This window comes from Cupressus sempervirens, chromosome 10 (assembly GCF_028749045.1).
Source record: "Cupressus sempervirens isolate cs-2001-9-10 chromosome 10, ASM2874904v1, whole genome shotgun sequence".
Taxonomy (NCBI): Eukaryota; Viridiplantae; Streptophyta; class Pinopsida; order Cupressales; family Cupressaceae; genus Cupressus; species Cupressus sempervirens.
This window is the reverse complement of record NC_143127.1, coordinates 334,871,997-334,894,596: the sequence shown is the minus strand read 5'-3', so window position 1 is coordinate 334,894,596 and position 22,600 is coordinate 334,871,997. Positions and strand designations below refer to the sequence as shown.

At 31.7% G+C, this 22,600-nt stretch overlaps 1 protein-coding gene across 1 annotated transcript in view; it reads right to left on the bottom strand.

The window, feature by feature from the left end:
• Positions 1-1,205: 1,205 nt before the first annotated feature.
• The window catches only part of LOC149533968 (MADS-box transcription factor 57-like), a 68,194-nt gene continuing 46,799 nt past the window's right edge, over positions 1,206-22,600 (bottom strand). The window contains exon 3 of the mRNA XM_089802993.1: positions 1,206-1,522. Within this exon, the coding sequence (XP_089659119.1) occupies positions 1,429-1,522 (94 nt within the window). The 3' untranslated portion in view covers positions 1,206-1,428. The remainder of the gene's footprint in view (positions 1,523-22,600) is intronic.

Below are 22,600 nucleotides of genomic sequence, written 5' to 3'. Positions count from 1 at the left end.
TTATTACGACCTTTCCCACAATGATGCCGCCCAGAAGTCAATTTCTTTTGTGGATGAGATTGGACTTTTTCATCAAAATTTGATAGAGATTTATCACATGTGCCCAGAATCAAAGTCCTATACGAATGGGTGTTCATGAATGACAATTCCAATAAGTTTCATTTTGAAGGAAAAAGTGGAATAGAATCACCTAGTTTTAGAGTAATAATAATACGTTTATAATGCATTCTATGTTTCATTATTTGTTTTCTATTTCCTCTTCTTTCTTTCTTTTGCAGAGGTCGATAACTATTGACTCCTATTACTTTAACATTGAAGAAAAGTTCAATCCAATTTTTTATCTTTGTTTTATTTGACCCGAATCGACATTTAAAATATATTGGTTTTTCTCAAATAGATTAACACTTTTCTCTGTAAGTACGAAATCTAGACATTGAACTTCATACATAAATATTTCTCCTTTGCTATCATTTACAAATAAAAATACAAATTCCTATATCCGCCTTTATTATAGTTCAATAAATAGAATTAAACTATAGTTATATATGATACTCTACTTGCATAGAAAATTATGTTTTTAAGATATTGTAACCGAACCGACTGAGTTCATTTATGAAGAATTTTTAACTAGATTTGGTGTTCCTTTGGAAATACTAATAGATCAAGGAGCCTAGTTTATTTCCATATTAATCACAACTTTAGTTAATGAATACAATATACAAAATAGGAAGTCTATGTACTAACATCCACAAGCTAATGGATAGGCAAAAATAAAGAGATTGAGATATTGAAAAAATTCTTACCAAGACAATACACATTCATGGAAAGGATTGGGATGACACATTACCTGAATCTATTTGGACTTACTGAACAACCTAAAATAATAACCATATGATTCACACCTTTTGTGATGGTGTATGGCAAGAAGGTTGTGATGCCTATTAATTTCGAAGATAAAGCCCTAAGGACTACTTTATAGTTTGATATAGATTTAACTACATTACAGAGGGAATGAATTATGCAATTAAATGCATTGTATAAGTTGAGAAAAAGTGCATTCTAATACACCAAGATGGTTCAACATCAAATGATAAAGTGGCATGAAAAATACATTAAAAATAAAAATGTTTATGGTTAGAGATTGGGTGTTATTAAATGACTCAAGATACAGAGATAATTAGATAATTTGATGAATTTCTTTTTTTCAATAGGTTAGTAATACATTGTAAAGATAATAGTTTGTATATATAAAAAAATCTTATGTACACCTGAAAACAATGTTGATATCTATACATGAATTTCATATTTTTCTAATTGTTTATGTCTTCTATATTTATTGAATGAGAATTTTGTTGAATGCTTTATTCTCAATAGGTTAGTGATACATAGTAAAGATAATAAGAGATTTCTATTAAAATAAATGACTTCTTATGAATATGTAAATAAATAAAAGTAAAAATTTACCTCGATATTTGAAACTTCGTCACAGATTTCACAATACTTCTTCAAGATCATCTTCATGCTTTAGAGAATAAGAATATAAAATTAATATATGAAAAAGACAAAATTCTATATTTTAGAAAAAATATATACAAATTAATTTCTAAGTTGATCATTAACTACAAAACTTATGCAAATTTAAATATTAAAGAGTGTAATTTAATCTTACAATATTTAATTATTATAAGAAAGAGAATTTACAAAAATAAAATAATATGAAAATACTACTTCATATTCTAAAACTCAAAGTGACAATAGTTAAATATGAACTTACAATAGAATTGATAGTTAAAAATGTCCAATAAGATATAATTTAAATAAAATTATAATAAGAAAATTTACATATTTAATTTTTTTGTCATATTTTTTCATAATGGCATTTTAATAAGTGGCATACACCTATGTTAATTTCTTCCCATGATTTAATCCTTGTTATATTTATTTATCTTTTCCCATGATTTAATCCCTGTTTATATTTATTTATCTTACATTTAATTTAAAATGTTTAATAATCATTCATCATTATTGTGACCCAACTTCCATGTCCATTCTATTGGAATAATAAATAAAACATCTAAATATTCAACCAATGAGGTTCTAAAATTACTTCATTCACTTAGCTAAATGTATGTTATTTTTCATGAGGGATCTAGCTCTAAAAGAATTTTTATGTACATTAGGTTCAAACAAAAGTTGGCCATGTATTTGCACAATCCTAATACATACTAATTGACTCCTGATTCATCAACATTTGAGGAGCTAAAGATTTGGTTCAATTTTCTTAATCTAGGGTAAAATCCAAGTGTCAACAAAGACTTTGAAAATTGAGGAAAGAAATGAACCTCACTATTGTAGTCAAAATATCCAAAATTTCTAAAATTTAAAGAGCACATTTTATAATTTATGAGCATGTATAGTCTAGATATGAGTATACTATTCCAAATAGGAATCTCCATCTCAAGTATTTTATTTTTCCAAAACTTGAAAGGAGGGGGTGCCCTCTTTAAGCATGTATAGGTATACAAGTGGGTATGTACAAGTTGTACCACTATGTGATATCCATAATTCTCATCAAGTATTCTTTATGGAGTATTCAAAATTCTATTGACCAAGATTTTTCCAAAAGAACATTCTAGAGGGTGCCAAAATATCTAATAGACTCAAAAGTTTCTTTGTAAAGGGTATTATTTCTCTAGGGATGAGAAATATTTAGAGTATATTCTACTAACACTAAAATGAAATATATTTTTGATTTTAAGAACATGAGAAACAATGGAAAATTTCTATTAAAGCCACTTGTCACCAAAATTAACCTAAATTTAAATTTTTAGCTTTAACTTCACCATACAGACCCAAACTTGGGCAAATGAGATTACATTAAAAAGTTACCAATCATGCTAGTCTAGTATTGGTGGTCATTTTTACTACACCTAACACATTTAATGTAAGAATCATTATAATTTTTATTTTTTTACAATTATGGGGTTGTACCTTCCATATTAAGGCTCCATTTTTTTGTAAAAATAAAATTTATAGCAAATTTGGTTGTGTGCTCTACCAAATCTATCTTTTATTTTTACATATTTTTTATTATACACTAAGAGGTATTACAGTTTTTCCATTTCTAGAATGGTTGTTTTTTTGTGGAAAAATAAACATCTTTCATATTCACATCTTGCTTTACCTTTTCTCTAATATAATGCTTAATTTAAGAGGAAAATTAAATCAAGTATCTCAAAATGCTTAACTATCACATCTCAAAAGCTCTAATGACCAAATTACGCTAATATATGGGTTTATGGTCATATCTAGATGAGACATAATCTAGTTTGCATATCTATTTGAGTTTATTTATAATGAGTACAAGATCCTTAAGGCTTTTTTTTTATTGGTCTACATTTTTCAAATGGTCCCACTCAATATTGATTCTAGCACTGGACTCCGAGAGAAATGAGGGCTGAATTTTACATCTTTGGGGTTATTAATTTGAGCTATGTACTCTAAATCTTGAGACAAAATCATCATTATTATTACCAATGTATTTTCCTCTACCAAAGAATTTATAAATAAGTTTAAATCTATTGATTAACATTTATAAGGTTGTGGGAAGGAAAATACAAGAAAAGGGTGCATCTTTATGATTCTATTTTATTTTCTTTGTTTTATCATCTAATCTATCATGTATTTTTGGCTCTTCATTGCAATATGGACTTAGCTAAGGATTTATGTAAGTTCTTGACATAAAAATGAGAAAAATTAACATAGTTGAAATCAATTTGAAGTTTCGTATTTGAAGTAGTATTTTCCCACTCATTTACAGATAAACTAAATAAAAAAATTAAGAGCTTCATTAAATACTCAACTAGCTTCAAAGTATCATAAATAGGATTTCAATTCTTATTGTTATGTGACTAATTACCCAAGAAAAGGGGAAGTAAAGGTAACCCTTTTAAAAGAATGTGATGCTTCGAAAAACACTCCTTAGGTTATCTTTGAATGACACTTAAATTTGTCTAACTATTGTTTTGACTTCCAATCTTTGTTATCTACTGAAGAAGGCTCCATTTTTTTGTAAAACTAACATTTATAGTGAATTTGGTTGTGTGCTCTTCCTAATCTATCTTTTATTTTTACATATTTTTTATTAGACACTAAGAGGTATTAGGATTTTTCCATTTCTAGAATTTGTGTTTTTGTATATAGTTGTGATATATGGTTGTTTTTTGTGGGAAAAAAATCATCATATTTCATATTCATGTCTTGCTCTACCTTTTCTCTAATATGATACTTAATATAAGGGGAAAATTAAATCAAGAATCTCACAATACATAACTATCACATCTCAAAAGCTCTAATGACCAAATTCCACTAATATATGGGTTTTTGGTCATATCTAGATGAGACGTAATCTAGTTTGCATATCTATTTGAGTTTATTTATAATGAGTACAAGATCCTTAAGGATTTTTGTTTGATTGGTCTACATCTTTCAAATGGTCTCACTCAATCTTGATTCTAGCACTGGACTCCGAAAGAAATGAGGGCTGAATTTTACATCTTTGGGGTTATTAATTTGAGCAATGTACTCTAAATCTTGAGACAAAATCATCATTATTATTACCAATGTATTTTCCTCTACCAAAGAATTTATAAATAAGTTTAAATCTATTAATTCACATTTATAAGGTTGTGGGAAGGAAAAGACAAGAAATGGGTGCATCTTTATGATTCTATTTTAAGTATATTTTATTTTATTTGTTTTATCATCTAATCTAACATGTATTTTTGAGTCTTCATTGCAATATGGATTTAGCTAAGGGTTTTTGTGAGTTCTTGACACAAAAATGAGAAAAATTAACATAGTTGAAATCAATTCCAAGTTTCATATTTGAAGTAGTATTTTCCCACTCATTTACAAATAAACTAAATAAAACTATGAAGAGGTTCACTGACTACTTAACAAGCTTCAAAGTATCATAAATAGGATTTAGATTCTTGATATTATGTGACTAATTCCCAAAGAAAAGGGGAAATAAAGGTAACCCTTTTAAAAGAATGTGATGCTTCAAAAAGCACCCCTTAGGTTATCTTTAAATGGCACTTAAATTCTTCTAACTATTGTTTTGACTTCCAATCTTTGTTATCTACTAAAGCATATTTTCAACTAGAGGATTAATTATAGGACCTATCTTTTTGATGGACAAGAAGTATTCACAATAGTATATTGGTCTTATATAGAGCCATGCATACCTTCATGGTATGAAACACATGCCTCAAAACATAAAAATAACATATCCATGTAAAAGACATACTTGGGTGTGCATTGTACCTTAAGTATTGGAACTAGAATTGGAACAATTATTGTGTTTTAATTAATGTCAAACCTTATTGGTGAGATAGTTTCTACCTGAGTAGAGTGCCATACCAAGATAATTGATGAAGAGGATTTGAGAAGAAGAGATAGCAATATGACCTAGTGAAAAGGTTGAGTTATGTGGAATTACAATGGGAACTTGATCAGTTGGACCTTGGCAAGATAATTTGTAGTTTAATCATAACACAAAGTGGAAAATATAGTTGAGTTAAAGCCTAAAAGATATGATCAATGAAGAACAAATATTTAGGCTTAACTAAGCTTCAAACCAAAAGATTAAAGCACTTATAGTTAAAGCCAAGCTATACTAGTGTCGATTAAGAAAACAATAGAAGTCAAGAAAATTTAGTGTCAACAAAGCACTAATAAAAGATAGAGTAATAGAAAATTATAACCGAGAACTAGTAAATGGAAAAAATGAAAATAGTGTAAGCCAAGTAAGTTAGTATAGTGATGACTGAGTTATCAAGTAATAACAAGGCTGAGGAACAAAATGTTGGCAGAGTTACAACATTTTATAGTCTATGAACAAATCTCAATTCTTGGAAAATGGAAAGCGTGTTGAAAATAAGAATTAATGAGCTAGAAGATTTAATAAAAGGGAAATCATGTTTGAGAATTTCTATTCAAAGAGAAGTTTTGAGAAGTTTCTAGAAGAGGAAGAGCATATGAAAAGATGGACGGATTCAATGAATGTGACCTAACCCTCATATCAATGGTAGTTTTTGAGAGGAAAAATATGTTGGCAATATGGTTAGATAGATGTCTTGATGGTTTTCATTTATGGAAACATGTATTCAATATTTAACTTATGCATTTAGTGTTAGAAAATTGTCTAAGTGTTACCTAGTTTACAACAATATAGTGAACACATCTTAAGAGTATGAATGAATCGTCAAGATTTAGCTTATGCATAGTTAAGGAAATATCTATGACACTATTAGGATGATGTAGTTAAGTACATAGGTGTGTACGAACAATACAATGCAAGATATAATTAAAATACTAGTGTGGGTATTTATCAGAGTAGAACAAAGCATATCAGTAAACATAGTTGTACGGCTTCAAAAATTATTTTGGTTACAAAATAATTATTAAGTTATGATAATCCAACTATGTGGATATTAATCCATAAGTTATTTTATATTATGGCAAGCATTTGAACACATGAAGGCTGATTAAGTAGAGTTTTGTGAATGTGCAAGGTATAAGTAAAGATCTTATATTGCTTAGTTAGTGTGAAGTTGTGTGAGATAGTCAGATGTTGTAATTGTGATGCAAACTATTATGCAAGCCTTCTATGATGAAAGAACTAATGTTTGATAAGAGAAAGCATGAGTTACAGTAGTAAAGCAAGTATTGTATGTATACCTATCTTGTGAAGAACTGAATTGTATTATTGCATGTTAGAGTAGTGGGCTCTTCTTGCATACACTATATTTGAACTACAAACTCCTAAAAGGGTTGAAGCTTCTAACAAGGTCTACTCTCCTAATCAGGAGTTTAGACACTATATGTATTTCATAGACTCTCAATAGGGTCAATATCCTTAACATGATCCTATTGTTTAGTAAATCATCTAGTGGGTATTATCCCCACTAGGGTTTTCCCTTGGCCAAGGTTTCCCTAGTTAACAAAACAATGATGTTATGAGTTATCTATGTGCATGGTTATATTTATTGTTCAACATTGTTGGATTACTTTCATATGTGAGTAATAAAGTAATTAACAATATATATTTGTGGGAAAGAGTTTGTAGAATACCGATTCAACCTCCACCCACACCCCCCCCCCTCGCCTCAATATTATCTATTTCTCATAATTGTTATCAGAACACAACAACTTTGAAGAGACTTAATAGATTAAGTAAGATCCTTATGAATATAAAACATTTGAAGAAGCTCGAGTAGATTGAGCTTCTTACAAAAGAATGAGACAACTTGATAGATAGATACAAAGATGCAAAAGTGTACATTGGCAAACTGAAAGATGAGATTGATGATATGAAATCTAGCAAGGAATCAATTATGTAGACTAATGACAATGATGAAGTGGGAGATCTTTAGAAGTAAAATGATATCTTGAAACATGAACTAAAAATAGTTGAGTTTAAGTCTTAAGGAAAATGGTGGCATTAGTGAATTAGGATTGAAAATTGAGAATGAAAATCTTAGATCCTAGTTAAGTCAAGTTACACATGAATTAGACACTATCAAGATTCAACATGTTGAGTTAGAGAAATACAAAATTACCGTGAAAAGAAAACTGAAAAAATCCAAACAACAATCAGAGAAACTTTATTCTAGTAATTAGAAGATAGATCAACACTTTCTTATGACAAGACACGACTTGGATATCTGATAGGAGAGAATCAACCAATAAAGTTGAAATTAGGAGAGAACCAAATCTAGTTATTAAATCCCCTAAGAAATCTTATATAAGTAAGGTAGAATCAAGCACATCTACTGACGTATCAAAGGAAGTTGAGTTAATTGATTTGAAATTTAAACCTAACGAACTTAAGAAACTAGAGCAAGTTGATAAACCTAAGCAAGATGAACCACCCAAGGAAATAAGACACAAATTTAGAGATAGATGCTTCATTTGTAATGAAGTTGGACATATGAGGAAAGATTATACATGTAAGTCTTTTAAACCCATTACTAATTTCTATTGTTATAATTGTTTGTTAGATTGTGGTGACTGATCAGGAAAGTACTGTACATACTTCATAAATAAATTTTTTTTGGGTAGTAGCCGACATGGTAGCTAACATATTATGGCCGACATATGGCCGACATGTTATAACCCTAAAGAGGTTTAATACTTGTATAATAGGGCTTAGGGTTGGGTATTTTTCATAATGTTGTGATACAAAATTGGTTCTTGCAGCGGTATTGAGTTGTAAGGGATTACAGATTGTAATCAAGTTGTAATCACTAGATTGTAATAAGATCAAACTTGCTGTTTGGTGGATGTAGCCCAGGGATTGGGTGAACCACGTTAAATCTTGGTGCCTTGTATTCATTTCTGTGTGTTCTATTATTTTCTGTTATTGGTTTTATTTGCATGTAGTTTTTATTTTTGTCCATGATTTATCCTAACAAGTGGTATCAGAGAAAGGTTGTCTTTCAGTTATCCTCTGCAGGAAAGTCTCACGGTTAAGTGGAAGTCTCATAGTTGAGTGGGAGCGATGGCAGATGAGGGTAAGTTGAGGGTTGATAGGTTTAATGGGTAGAACTTCCATTTATGGAAGATGCAAATGGAAGACTATTTATGTCAGAAGGATTTATGGAAGCCGTTGGAAGGAAAAGCCAAGAATTAGGGAACTATGTTAGAGGCTGAATGGGATCTTTTGGACAGAAAGGCACTCGGAAGCATTTGGTTATGCTTGGCACCATCGATGGCATTTAATATTACAAAAGCAAAGACGACAGAAGATTTGATGAAAACCCTAGCGACACTGTATGAAAAGCCCTCCGCTTCAAATAAGGTATTTCTCATGAAGCGTTTATTTAATATGAAAATGGAAGAAGGTGGATCTATTGCAGATCATTTAAATGAGTTTAATACTATTAATAATCAATTATCTTCTGTGGGTATCAATTTTGATGAAGAAATTAGGGCTCTCTTGATTTTGTGTTCTTTGCCTGAAAGCTAGAATGGCTTGGTAATGGCGGTGAGTAATTCTATTCCTAGATCTAGTACCCTAAAATATGATGATGTGATCGGTGTTATTTTAAGTGAGGAAACTCGTAGAAAATCCTCAGGTGGATCTACATCAGGAAGTGCTTTAAATGCACAAAGCAGGGGTAAAATGACTGAAAGAGGAAGTAACTCTAGAAATCATGGGAAATCAAGAGGAAAGTCAAAGGGGAGGAGGTCTCAATCGAGAGGACCAAATGATTTCTAGTACTATGGGAAACCAAGGCACAAAAAGAAAGATGGATGGAATCGAAAGAAAAATGAAGGAGATAAATCAGATAGAGAACAAGGAGGCAAATGTGGTAAGCAACAAATTCGAAGAGGATGCTTTGCTTCTGTCTTTAGAGAGTGTTGATGATATGCTTGTAGCTGGGTCTAACATGGATCATATTAAGGGGCTGAAACGCCAATTAGCACATGCATTTGCTATGAAGGATTTGGGGGCAACAAAACAAATCCTTGGTATGAAGATTTGCAGAGATAGGAAGAATAGAACATTGACGCTATCTCAAGCTGATTATGTTGAGAAGGTGTTGCAACATTTCTCTATGGAGAATGCTAAAGTTGTTAGCACACCTTTACCTAGTCATTTGAAATTGACTAAGGAGATGTGTCCCAAGACATAGGAAGAGGAGGATAAGATGTCCAAGGTACCCTATGCTTCAGCTGTAGGAAGTTTGATGTATGCTATGGTATGCACTAGGCCAGATATTGCACATGCAGTGGGAGTCATTAGCAGGTATATGAGTCATCCAAGATTTGAGCATTGGAATGTTGTCAAGTGGATTCTCGGATATTTAAGAGGAGCATCCAATAAGTGTTTACACTTTGGGGGCTCTACTACTGATTTACAGGGCTATGTTGACTCAGATTTGGCTGGGGATATTGATAGCAGGCAGAGTACTACAGGTTATGTCTTTACTATTGGTGGGGCAGCCGTGAGCTGGGTTTCTAGGTTACAGAAGATTAATGCTCTCTCCACTACAGAGGCAGAGTATGTTGCTGCTACAGAGGAAGCCAAAGAGATGATATGGCTTCAGTTCTTCTTGGAAGAATTGGGACATCCTCAGAAGGATAATTATTTGTTCACAGATAGTCAGAGTTCCATTCATCTTGCTAAGAATTCAGCTCTACATTCTAAGACCAAACACATACAGTTGTGGTACCATTTCATTCGGTCAGTTTTGGAGGATGGATAGTTAAAGCTGGAGAAGATACATACCAATGGCAATCCAGCAGATATGTTGACAAAGGTTGTAACAAGGGGGAAGTTGAACTCCTCTTCAGCTTCGGTTGGTCTTTTAGACTGAACATGAATAAAAGAATAGTAGATTCCAGGATGGTATGATCTAGTGGGAGCCCCATGTGGTAGTGGTATTGCTACAGGATCAGTCTCCAAGTGGGAGATTGTTGTTTAGTGTGGAGCCTGATCAGTCCCCAAGTGGGAGATTGTTAGATTGTGGTGACTGATCAGGAAAGTACTGTACATACTTCATAAATAGTGGGTTATAACCCTAAAGTGGTTTAATACTTGTATAAAAGGGCTTAGGGTTGGGTATTTTTCATAATGTTGTGATACAAAATTGGTTCTTGCGGTAGTATTGAGCTGTAAGGGATTACAGATTGTAATCAGGTTGTAATCACTGGATTGTAATAAGATCGGACTTGTTGTTTGGTGGACGTAGCCTAGGGATTGGGTGAACCACGTTAAATGTTGGTGCCTTGTGTTCATTTCTGTGTGTTCTATTATTTTCTGTTATTGATTATATTTTCATGTAGTTTTTATTTCTATTTGTGGTTTATCCTAACATTGTCATGGTTATTGACATAAGGTAGTAGATTGTAAGAAACTTAAGTTTGATGGTAATAATGTAAGTAGTAGAATGTCTAGGAATACTAACCTTGTAGGTGATAAAAGAGGAAGGTTGCAAGATAGATCCAATAATGGAGAGACATCTAATGGACAAAAGAACTAGTTTGTGTATTACAAGTTTAACAATCTAGGACACATTGCAAGGAATTGCAGACCACCTGAGAATCAGAATGGAACCAATCAAAGGAGGAATGCACCTATATGTCAATTATGCGATAACTTTGGACACACAAAAACATTTTGTAGAATGGATAGAAGGAACCTTTACATGAATCCTAATCATAGAAGGAAAAAAAATAAAGATAATAGAAGGAATGAGATTGGAAGAGATAATAGTCAGAAAGAAGCAGTTAAGGAACATGTTGATGAGTTCAAGGAACTGTTTATAAAAGATTGTAATCCAGGGAGTTCACATATAGTATTTCAAGAACATTACTTCAATGCATCTAATGGAAAGTTTAAGTCATCCCTCATCCTACTTGAATTGAGTAGTTCTAGTAGAGACAAAGCATTAGTTGGCCAAAACTAGTGTTAGAGAGTGAGTTACATGGTAAACACATAAAGTATGAAGTAGTATACTCAAATACACACCAAACATATAATGCATGGAATAGTGTTCATATACATTGGTCATATAAAGAATTAAGTACATGTTATGCATGTAAGACATGAAGCAAGAATTATGAGTATGTGTAAGACATGGCTAATGAAAATGAATGCACCTAGCACGCTCATAACATAATGTACAAAGCATACTTATGAATTCATTCAAATCATGAGGCATACATTTAGCGTATACCATGCACACAAATTCACTTAAGTCAAGGAGCATATACGTGAATAAAGCATGCACATTACTAGTCATTGAGTATATATGAAGATACATCTAGAACATAAAGAAATAAAGCATACAAATGAGCTTTAGGGAGTATTCAAAGAGGCATATATGTAAAGTGTGAAGGATACATTCAAGGCATGAAGCATGTATGTAACACATAAACATGAGATGGACATATAAAAGAGTATATATCAAGCTTGAAATACACATATATAGTCATGGGACCTATACATTTACACACACAACACATAAAGTACATAAAGACTGAAGTATACCTAAAACATAGAGAATATTCATGAAGCCATATAAACACACACGAGGCAATACATATATGTCAGAAACTCAAAGCATGAGGTATCACACCTAATTACACCCCAAGCATAAAGACATAAAGTAGTGCAAAAATACACAACATCTGATCATAGATAAAGATATAAATATATATAAACATCAATTTTTTTCAGACATGAAGAAGTACATAAGTATATGTCAAACACATAAGGAAAGAAGCACACAAACAATACACAAAACATACATGAGGAATGTGTTCATGAGTTACTCCTACACGAAGTTGCAACCACAACGTATACATATGAAGATATGAGGAATACATGTGATTGTGTAAAGATATGAGGTTGGCACATTAAAACACAAAGCATACACATTGAAAGCACAAAGCATACACATTGATGCATGAAAACATGAAGCATACACATTGATGCATGAAGACACAAAGTATACACATTGAAAACATGAAGCATACACTTTGATGTATGAAAGCAATTAGATTCATCATTATTAATGAGTGTCCTAAATGTATTGATTGTAATGTCACCAATCTCTAGGTACTATCCAAATTCCATAGGATGCAACATTCTTCAAAATGCATATCTTGTATCTCCTATAAAGATTGTAGGAAAATTCATCTCTCTATCCCTCTAAGATCACCCAAGGTGGGAGAGTTGCAGTGTCAAGGTCACATGGAATAGACTACAAGTGGTTCCCTAGAGGAATCCATCATGTTCTTGAAATTACCCTGCCTCTACCATCCACCACCCTCTTCAGTTAAGATGCCTTAGATGAAAAAAATGAGTTCATCTGATCTATACTAGATGTAATAGTTTAGCATTGATATATCTCTTTCTTAATATTTTAAGTACAATAGTTACTTGTTCCTCTTGTTTGTTATGCATTTGCATAATTTAAAATTTCCACAAGATGGCAGGATTATGCTCTGATACCACTTGTAATGACCCCTTTTTACCCCTTTGACCAAAAGTCCAAAATTTGAGCATAGGTTAGGGAATCATCCAATATTTAGCAACCTATAACGATCATTATTATTAAAGTGCTTGATAAGATGAGTATTTAATTTAATTTATTGAGTTCACTTGGAAAATTCCTTATTTTAGTACATAGACAACTTCCCCTCTCCTTGTTATGATCATCTTGATGGTAGAATGATGGTGCAGAGGGTGCATGAAACAAGCTCCAAGTGGTTCCTTGAAGGATATCCCTCAAGTGCTTGAAATTACTCTGCCTTTCCCTTCACCAACGCCCTATCTAAGATTATGTAATTTTGGATGAGAGATAGACTCTCTGTACTATAACTAGAATGCATTCTTAATGTTATCTAATCTTAAGAATATATCTTAATACAATATACTTGTATTCCTTTATTGCAATATTTGTTTATATGTCATATAGTTATATCATTTTCTAATGTGTATATCATCATATATTATATACATATTCAATAGCTTATAACATATGTCGATTTATATATATATTCTACTATATTTCATAATAACCTTGGGATGTATTAATATCCATGTCTTTATATCTTTTCATATATATATATATATATATATATATTCCTTTATATTTCATGCCTAATTTAGAATGTCCTTTTATATCCTTATATCCTTCTTGTTCAGTATCTTTGCCTCATATTCTTCTTATCTTCAAATGAATGACTTCCTCCTTTAATGTCTCAGTGCATATCTTATATGTTTCTATGTATTCTGCTTTGGTGCTAGTATGGAGGAGGGAATAAGGAACATATTCCTTATTATCTTTGGTGTTTGTTAAGTATTATTCTTCTATGCTTGGGTGTTATGTTTCAATTCATATATTCTATGTTATACTTTGATGGAATGTCTTTTGTGCTTCTATGTTTCATATCACCTTTGATCGATTCATGTCATATTGCTTAATAAGGGGATCAATATGTGATACTCCTTATTTCTTATACTCCACATTATGCTATGTTGTGGTGCCTTGGTAGTTTCCTGCTTATGTTGTATGCTCTATTTCTATGTTTAGTGCCCTTTTCCATGCTCGACGGTATGAATTCCTTATTATCTTCTTTAAACACTGCAATTGCAATCTTAGATTGTATTTAAACTAGTTGTTATTTACTATTCTTTAGTCTCTAATACTCTTTATCTATAATGCATAATTAATATGACTATCCTTTATCAAACAAGGTATGGCCAATTAGCTTTATCTATGAACAACAGTGATAATTGATCTGCAGTAATCAAATGTTTACTCTCACCATGTCAATACTCGTGATTGGATCTCTTAATTGCTCAATGGTTGACTATGGGTCCCTTCCAATCTTCTAATATTACATTGATTATTGATAGTATCTCTCAAATAGGATTGAGAGGTAATCATTATTAACTCCACAATTTTTAGTTGCTTTCCACATTGTCTCCAATTGATGTATGTGTCTGATCTGCTTATACACAATGGTGAGTCATCCATATGCCTTGTTGTGATTACCTTTATGGAATCTTTAAATGATTCTTGCAATCATCTTTGATTAACGTTTGTGATATAATAATCTATGGTGAGCCACATGAATGTGTTGTTTTTTCTTTTTCTTATATCTCCCCTTAAATGAGGTCAAGGTGACCAAAGACTAAAAGGCACATCCCTAGTTAAAAGGTATCGGCATAATAAAGGGGTTTGAGATAAAGTAATTACCATAAAGCAACCCAATATGCAATTAAAGCAGCCAGATATACAAAAGTCAAAAGGAGTAAGGATGCCACCAAGATAAAGAGAATATTCTCTCTAAATGTCCGATAACATAGCAAAGGTCTATATAAGCCTGATGACATATAATAACAAAGGTCTATGAAAGTAAGGGATATGAAGATAAGCTTTAGTTATATATAAAACTTAAAATTAAAATAGATTATTATACATTGACTATATATATATATATATATTGAATATTATTTTTTGGATTTTACTAACATTATTATTAATATAGATAATTAGTAATCATTACTATTATATATAACAATTAAACATGAGAACTTAGACATATATTTATTATTAAAATAATAGTCAAATTGAATATATCTATTCACATAATTAAGGCTCATGACAGTTACGGTTATTGAATCCATCCAAGTGGATAGTACACACATAACAGTAGATATCAAAGAAAATCCCTTTGTGACATTTGGGCAATCTATTGTTGGCAATATTAGTGCATACTATAGCTCAGATGATGAAGAAGAAGATAAGAGGAAGAAAGAAGAACAAGAAAAGAGGAAACAAGAAATAAAAGAAAGAAGAAGAGGAGAAGAAGAGAAAAGTAGAAGAAGAAAAGGAAAGGAAAGAGGAAGAGGAGGAAAAAAATAAAGAAGAGAAGAAGAAGAAAGAAGAGGATGTGAGGAAATAGGATGAGAAAAAGAATCAGTAAGAGAAAAGAAAATCTACTATACCTTCAATAGTATTAGTAGTTGGAACATTAGTAGTAGTACCTATTCCTTCTGATGATGAAGAACAGAAAGAGTTAATGGGCACCTTGAGCAAGCTATTTGAAAAAAATAAATTTGTTAAGTCTTTGGGGAAGACTCTTGCTAAAGTCTTGGATAGGATGTAGAAGACATTTTCCACAGTTGTAGAAAATCCAGAGTTGTAGGTTAAGGCAAAAGAGTTAGTGAAGAACTTTGATAAGGAGTTCACAACTTTAGCTAAAGTAGCAGTAACACAAGCACAAATACAACATGATGCATCAATTTTTGACACAATATGCACAAAATGTTAGGAATGATATGAAAACCTTAGATGTATGTATAAAGAAGCTAAGGAACTTCTTAGATGATGGTAAGAATTTGTATGGATAGTGTGCAATGTCTTACAATTACTTATCATATTTTGATGCAAAGATGAAAGGCCATATGACTGAGCTTTAGACACTCACTACTAGATTGCAACAACTAGAGGTCAGAATTGAAGATTCTAAAATCAAAATTGAGAAGATTCAAAATGTTTTCAAACACATTGAGTCAAACAAGGATGAGGTAATAAGGAGATTCTCTATTCTCAGAGAATATTTGACACCCAAAGTTGTCATTTTGTAGAGGTAGCTAGAGGAATGTCTTGCAGCAAAGAAATCCTATGAAAAAATTGCTTATCCTAACTTGAGCATAGTTGAAGTGGTATCTTATGCACTTTACACATTGAGTATATTAGATATATTACAAGGCAACTAGAAGGACATAGATAGAATGAAGATTGATTTTGTAGATTGTATATCCAGAATGACAATTTGATCATTAGCAGGCAGGAATTTTTGTGATACAGTTTTGACACCTTTGTCATTGATGTCAAAGGGGAAGTATTATGTACAGAAAATTGTATAGATGCAAATGTATATGTAAGGGGGAGCTTATCTATGTACCAATGTAAAGGAGTGATAAGGAATGTATGATCCATCAAAACATGAATAAAATTGTTATGTTTTGAAAGCATTTTTTGTAGTTACTTTTTTTGTTCTTTTTTGTATGACATCATTTTAGGACTTAGCCAATTTTACCAAATGTTTCCATCAATGCAAAAGGGAGAGATTGTTGGAAATATGGTCAGATAGATGTCTTGATGGTTTTCATTTATTGCAACATATATTTAGTATTTCACTTATGCATTTAGTGTTAGAAAATTGTCAAGTGTTAGATAGTTTACAACAATACAGAGAACAGATCTTAAGAGTGCAAATGGCTCATTGAGAGTTAGCTTGTGCAAAGTTAAGGACAGATTTGTGACACTATCATGATGATGTGGTCAAGTACATAGGTGTGTATAGACAGTACGACATAAGATATGAATAAAATACCAGTGTGAGTATTTAACAGACAAGAACATAGAATATCAATAAATAGAGTTGTATGGCTTGAGATATTATTTTGGTTACAAAATAATTACTAAGTTATGATGAGCCAACAATGTGTATTTTAATCTCTAAGTTATTTTATATTATGTCAAGTGTGTGAACACATGAAGGCTGACTGAGAAGAGTTTTGTGAGTGTGCAAGGTATAAGTAAAGATCTTATATTGTGCAGTTAGTGTGAAGTCGTGTGAGATTGTGAGATGTTGTAATTATGATGCAGACTATTATGTAAGCCTTTTGTGATGCATGATCTGATTTTTTATTAGAGAAAGTGCAAGTTACAATAGTAAAGAAAGTATTGTATGTATACCTATCTTGTGAAGAATTGAATTGTATTATTGCATGTTAGGGTAGTGGGCTCTTCTTTCATACATTGTATTTTTTCTACCAACTCCTAATAGGTTTGAGGCTTCTCACAAGGCCTAGTCTTCTAACAGGGACTTGAGCCACTATATGTATTTCATAGACTCCTAATAGGTTCAATATCCTTAACATGATCCTATTGTTTAGTGAATCAACTAGTGGGTATCATCCCCATTAAGGTTTTCTCTTACCTATGATTTCCCTAGTTAACAAATAATGATGTTATGAGTTATCTATGTGCATGGTTATATTTACTACTCATCATTGTTGGTTTAATTTCATATGTGAGTTATAAAGTAATTAAAAATATACAGTTGTGTGAAATTTTTTGTAGAATGCTGATTCAACCCCCTCCCCCCTCCTCTCAGTATTATCTATTTCTAACAAAAGATTAAGCTACCTATTTAAGGAGGCATAAGCAATAATCTATAGAGATTGGTAGAGCTAAGGAAGACCTTAACAAGGTTGGAGCAATTATTTATTCTATTTTTTGGTGAATTTGAGCATAAGGTTAAATCGTGAAGAGTTGATGACAAAAGTGATTGTTTGAGGGGTTTCCAAGTGAATCAATGATGCAGATGATAATGAAGGTCAGTCAATGAGCTAACTATTGAATTGAATTTGTGATCTATATTTGTAAAGTGAGTTGTATTTATTGAGATCAACTTGTTGCTACTTTCTAACTATTGTTTAGTTTGAAATCCTTTAGTCAAGGTTGACCTAATAGTCATTTGTATTTATTCCTTGATCAATGTGACATTCTAATGGAGTTTTTATAAGAATTATAACAAGGCCACTCCTAATAGGGTAACTAAATCTTTTAACAGGGTCACATCTACAAGTATGTATTGCAACCTTCAATAGGGTTGGATCCTAACATATCTAAATTTAGAAGAGTGAAAATATCGGTGACATGTTGCTTGTGGTTTTCCCCAAATTGGGTTTCCACATTAAATATAGGTGTCATACTTGTGTGGATGATATTTTAGATGTTTTACTATTAATATTTTTCATTCTGCAAGTTTATTAATTGGGGCAGTGGAATGCAAGTTTTATGTTATTGATATATTGTTATAGAGACCAAGCTACTTGATGATTAGATCTAAGTTGGTTGAAGTCTCTAAAATTTTAATTGGTACATTTGGACCTAAGGATAATAGATTCAACTGTCATCTCAATTACACCAAATCATTCTCACAATTCCTATAGAGCATTGGTGATTGTAGAAGGAAACATTTGAAGGGACAAAAAGATAAAGATCAAGATGTATAGGAAGGGGATACCCAAGTTGAACAAGGATAAATTCCTTACATGGAAAAGTCTGATGAAGTTGCACATAGCTCGAATTGGAGATTCAATAGTATTCTACATGGAGAATGAGTATGTGGTTGTACCTACACCTATGAAAGCCCAAAAAATAAAGGAGAAATAAGAATACAATCATGCAATGTTGGAGATTGCATCAGCCCTAAGCTACTCAGAGTTTTATGACATATAGGAGTGCAACTTTGCAAAGAAGATGTGGGACAAGTTAGCAAAGATCCATGGAGGAGATAATAATGTACTTAGAGTCAAATTAGAAAGCTTGAAAGGAAAATTTTATGACATTAAAAAGATAAAACGTGAGAACAATACTCAATATGTTTGAAGAATCAAATAAGTTGTGAATTCTATCAGAGGAGATGATGGAAAGATTAGTGATGAGACTATGATCAGTAAGGTCAAGTTAACTTTACTTTCTATTTATGCTATTCAAGTTTATGAAATACAAGAACTAAGACATACTCCTAGTAATGACCTAACCTTGGATAGTCTAGTTGGTAGACTCACTACTTTTGAATTGTTAAATTTTGATAATTTTAATGCCCCTATTATTGAATCTTCTTTCAAGTTACAATTGGTTTTGCATAAGTCTAAGAAAAAGAAAGGAAAGTATGAGGGTAGTGAAAGTGAATCTTCTGATGATGATCTTGAGAATATTGAAGCATTAATGGCTATTAGACTACCTAGAGGAAGAAGAAAGTATAAAGGTAAACTCCTTGTAATTTATTTTTCATACAACAAAGTTGGTCATATTGCTGCAAGATGTCCTAACAAGGATGACAAGAATGAAAGGAAAGACATCAAGTTCAAAGGAAGAAGAGATGGAAAAGACAACAAAGGATACAAGGATTACAAAAGCAAAGGTAAGAAGTCTTGTTATATTTATAAAGAAGAATGTGATAGTGAATCTGACAGTAATGATGAAGAAGTTGTTTATGTTTCTATGAAAGATGATTATGATGAAGATGATAAAGTTGTACTTATTTCATGTGTGATAATTTTTTTAATAGATGGATAATTGATAACATTTGCTCATGTCAGATGATTGGTGATAAAAGTAAGTTTGAAAACCTAGAACATTATAAAGAAGGTAGTGTTAAGTTTTGTAATGATGCACCATATTTTGTGAAAGGTAAAGGATCAATAAAATTACTTGATAAAATAAGATGTGAAAATTCTTAATAGGTTGAAGGAATTAACTACAATTTGTTGAGTGTGGCATAGTTGAATAGTTTAGGCTAAAAAGTTGAATTTGAGAATAAGAAGGCTAAGATATACAATGGTTCAAGAGAATTGATCAGAAGTAGAGACTAAACCATAGGTAATTTGTTCAATCTAGATCTATCTGATGACACTTATTTATCTATAAAATGTGAATATATATGGTTATGGCATAAGAGACTATGTCATGTGTGTTGAATACAATTGATTAATTGTGTATTATCTATGATGTTACACAAAATGTCATATCATTGCCAGTCAATGTATGTTCAGCTCACTCAAGTATTAAAGATAGTTTTCTATGACTACCAAGCATTCCAGTGTTTGCCTAGTTTAAAAGATATCACCTAATGAGTTAACTCGGGTGTCAAAGGAAAGTTTTTGAAAGTTGAGTGTTAACCAAGCTCACTCGGTAAATGAAGGAAATTTTTTATGGAACCAGTGTTAATCGATCTCACTTAGTTACCAAAGGAACTTTGTGAATATGAAATGTTAACCAAGTTCACTTGCTTAACATAGGAAAATCATTTATGAGTTACTGTCTACTGAGCAGGATCGACTAATGAAGGATTTTCTTGTTTTGGCATATTGAGTTCAATTGAATTATTTTTTGGTTCTAGTTGACTAAGGTGATGAATATTAATTATTCTAAATTATATTCTAGCCAACTTGGAAATATGGAAGATATAAATATAAGGTCAAGTTTAGAATAAGAAAGGAGAATGCATGGAAGAATTTCTATTGAATTGTCTTAAGACCTCTAATAAGGCCACTCCTAATAGGGTGATTAAATCCTCTAATAGGGTCACACCTAATAGTGTTTTTTGTAATCTTTAACAAGGTTGGCTCCTAACAAGGCTCACTTAGAAGAGTGAAAATTAGTAACTAGTTGCAATTAGTGGTTTTACATAAATTAGGTTTCCATGTTAAATCTTGGTGTCAAATGTGTTCATCTTATTTCTCTTATGTGTTTGTAACTAAGTTAAAGTAATAGTTACCACAGATAATATCTTAAGATTTTCAAGTTAAGTATTTTCTGAGCATTTTCAGTGTTTACTAAGTTACAACATTTTTTTAGTGTGTTTGTTGAGCATTAGTAGATTTTAATTTTCAGAGTTTATTTTATTTTGACATCTAAGGGATTTGGGATTTATTTTAGTGGTAACTAATTCACCTCTCCCCTCTTAGTTACTCCTCTTATATTTCCAACAATTGGTATCTGAGTTCTTGGTGCTTATAGAGAAGGTTTCAAGGTCCTAAGCTAAAGATTAGGATGTCTTACAGAAGAGAGATTTCCAAGTTGAATCGAGACAACTTTGCAACATGGAAAGGACTTATGAGGTTAAATCTAGCAACTATCAATGATTTAGGATGTAAGTGTCTTGATAATGAATACAAGACTCCTACTAGAACATTATTAGTTGAAGATATTGCTAAAAAGAAAAATCATAACATCATGATGAGTAACATTGCTTCTACTCTTAATTATGCTAAATTTGATGAAGTCAAAAGTTGTACTATAGCTTATGATATGTGGATTAAACTAAAAGATATCTATTGAGGAGGTGATAATGTATGAAGAGATAAAGCTAAAGGTCTCAAAGGATAATTTGATCAGATGAAGATGAGAGAAGATGAAAACATTGCAAAGTATGTTGAGATAATATAAGCAAGTGTGAGTGCAATCAAATCATCTAGAGGAGACATTGATGACAAAACAATTGTAAGAAACATACTCAAAACCCTTCTTCCTATCCATGCAATTGGATTGTCTACTATTCAAGAGATGAGATGTGATCCAAATAGAAAATTAACTTTGGATGCTCTAGTTGGAAGATTGATAGCTTTTGAGTTGGATGACTATGATAACTATGTCCCTAGTTCCAAAGTTATTGACTCTATATTTCAAGCCAAGCTTTCACTCAAGAAAAGGGGAAAGAAATCAAAGGCCAATCACTCTGAAAGTGATGATGAAGAAGAAAGTTTAGACAATGATCTTGAAGTTGTTGAAGCCCTACTTGCAAGGAAATATTCCAAAGGAAGAGGAATGTACAAAAGTAAGATACCTCTAATTTGTTTCTTTTGTGAAGAAGTTGGTCACATTGTTGTAAGGTGCCCAAAAAAAGAAAACAAGGATGAAAAGAAAAGTAGTAAGTACAAAGGAAAGAAAGAATTCAAAAACTACAAAGACTACAAAGAAAAAAGTAAGAAATCTTGTCTTATGGCTAAATATTCTGATAACAGTGAAGCTGAAATGGTATATATTGCTGCAAAAGATGAATCTAATGATGAAGGAGATAAAACGGAACTTATCTCTCATGTTAGAAAAAATGACACATGGATTATTGATATTGGCTACTCACACCATATTACTAGAGACAAAATAGAGTGAGATTTGCAAACAATGAACCTTGTTGCATAAAAGGAAAAGGATGTATCTCATTAACCAATGAACTTAAATGTGACAATGCTTATTGGGTTGAAGGACTAAAGCACAATTTACTAAGTATGGCGTAGTTGAATAACATTGGATTCAAGGTAGATTTTATGAATGGGAAGGCCAAACTACTAGATGGAAAAGTAAATCTAGTTGGATATAGCAAACAAACAAAATGTAATATATTCTATCTAGATCTAAGTGAAGGTTCATGTTTTATTGCTCAAGTAGAACAAAGATGGTTATGGCACAAAATATTATGTTGTGAACTT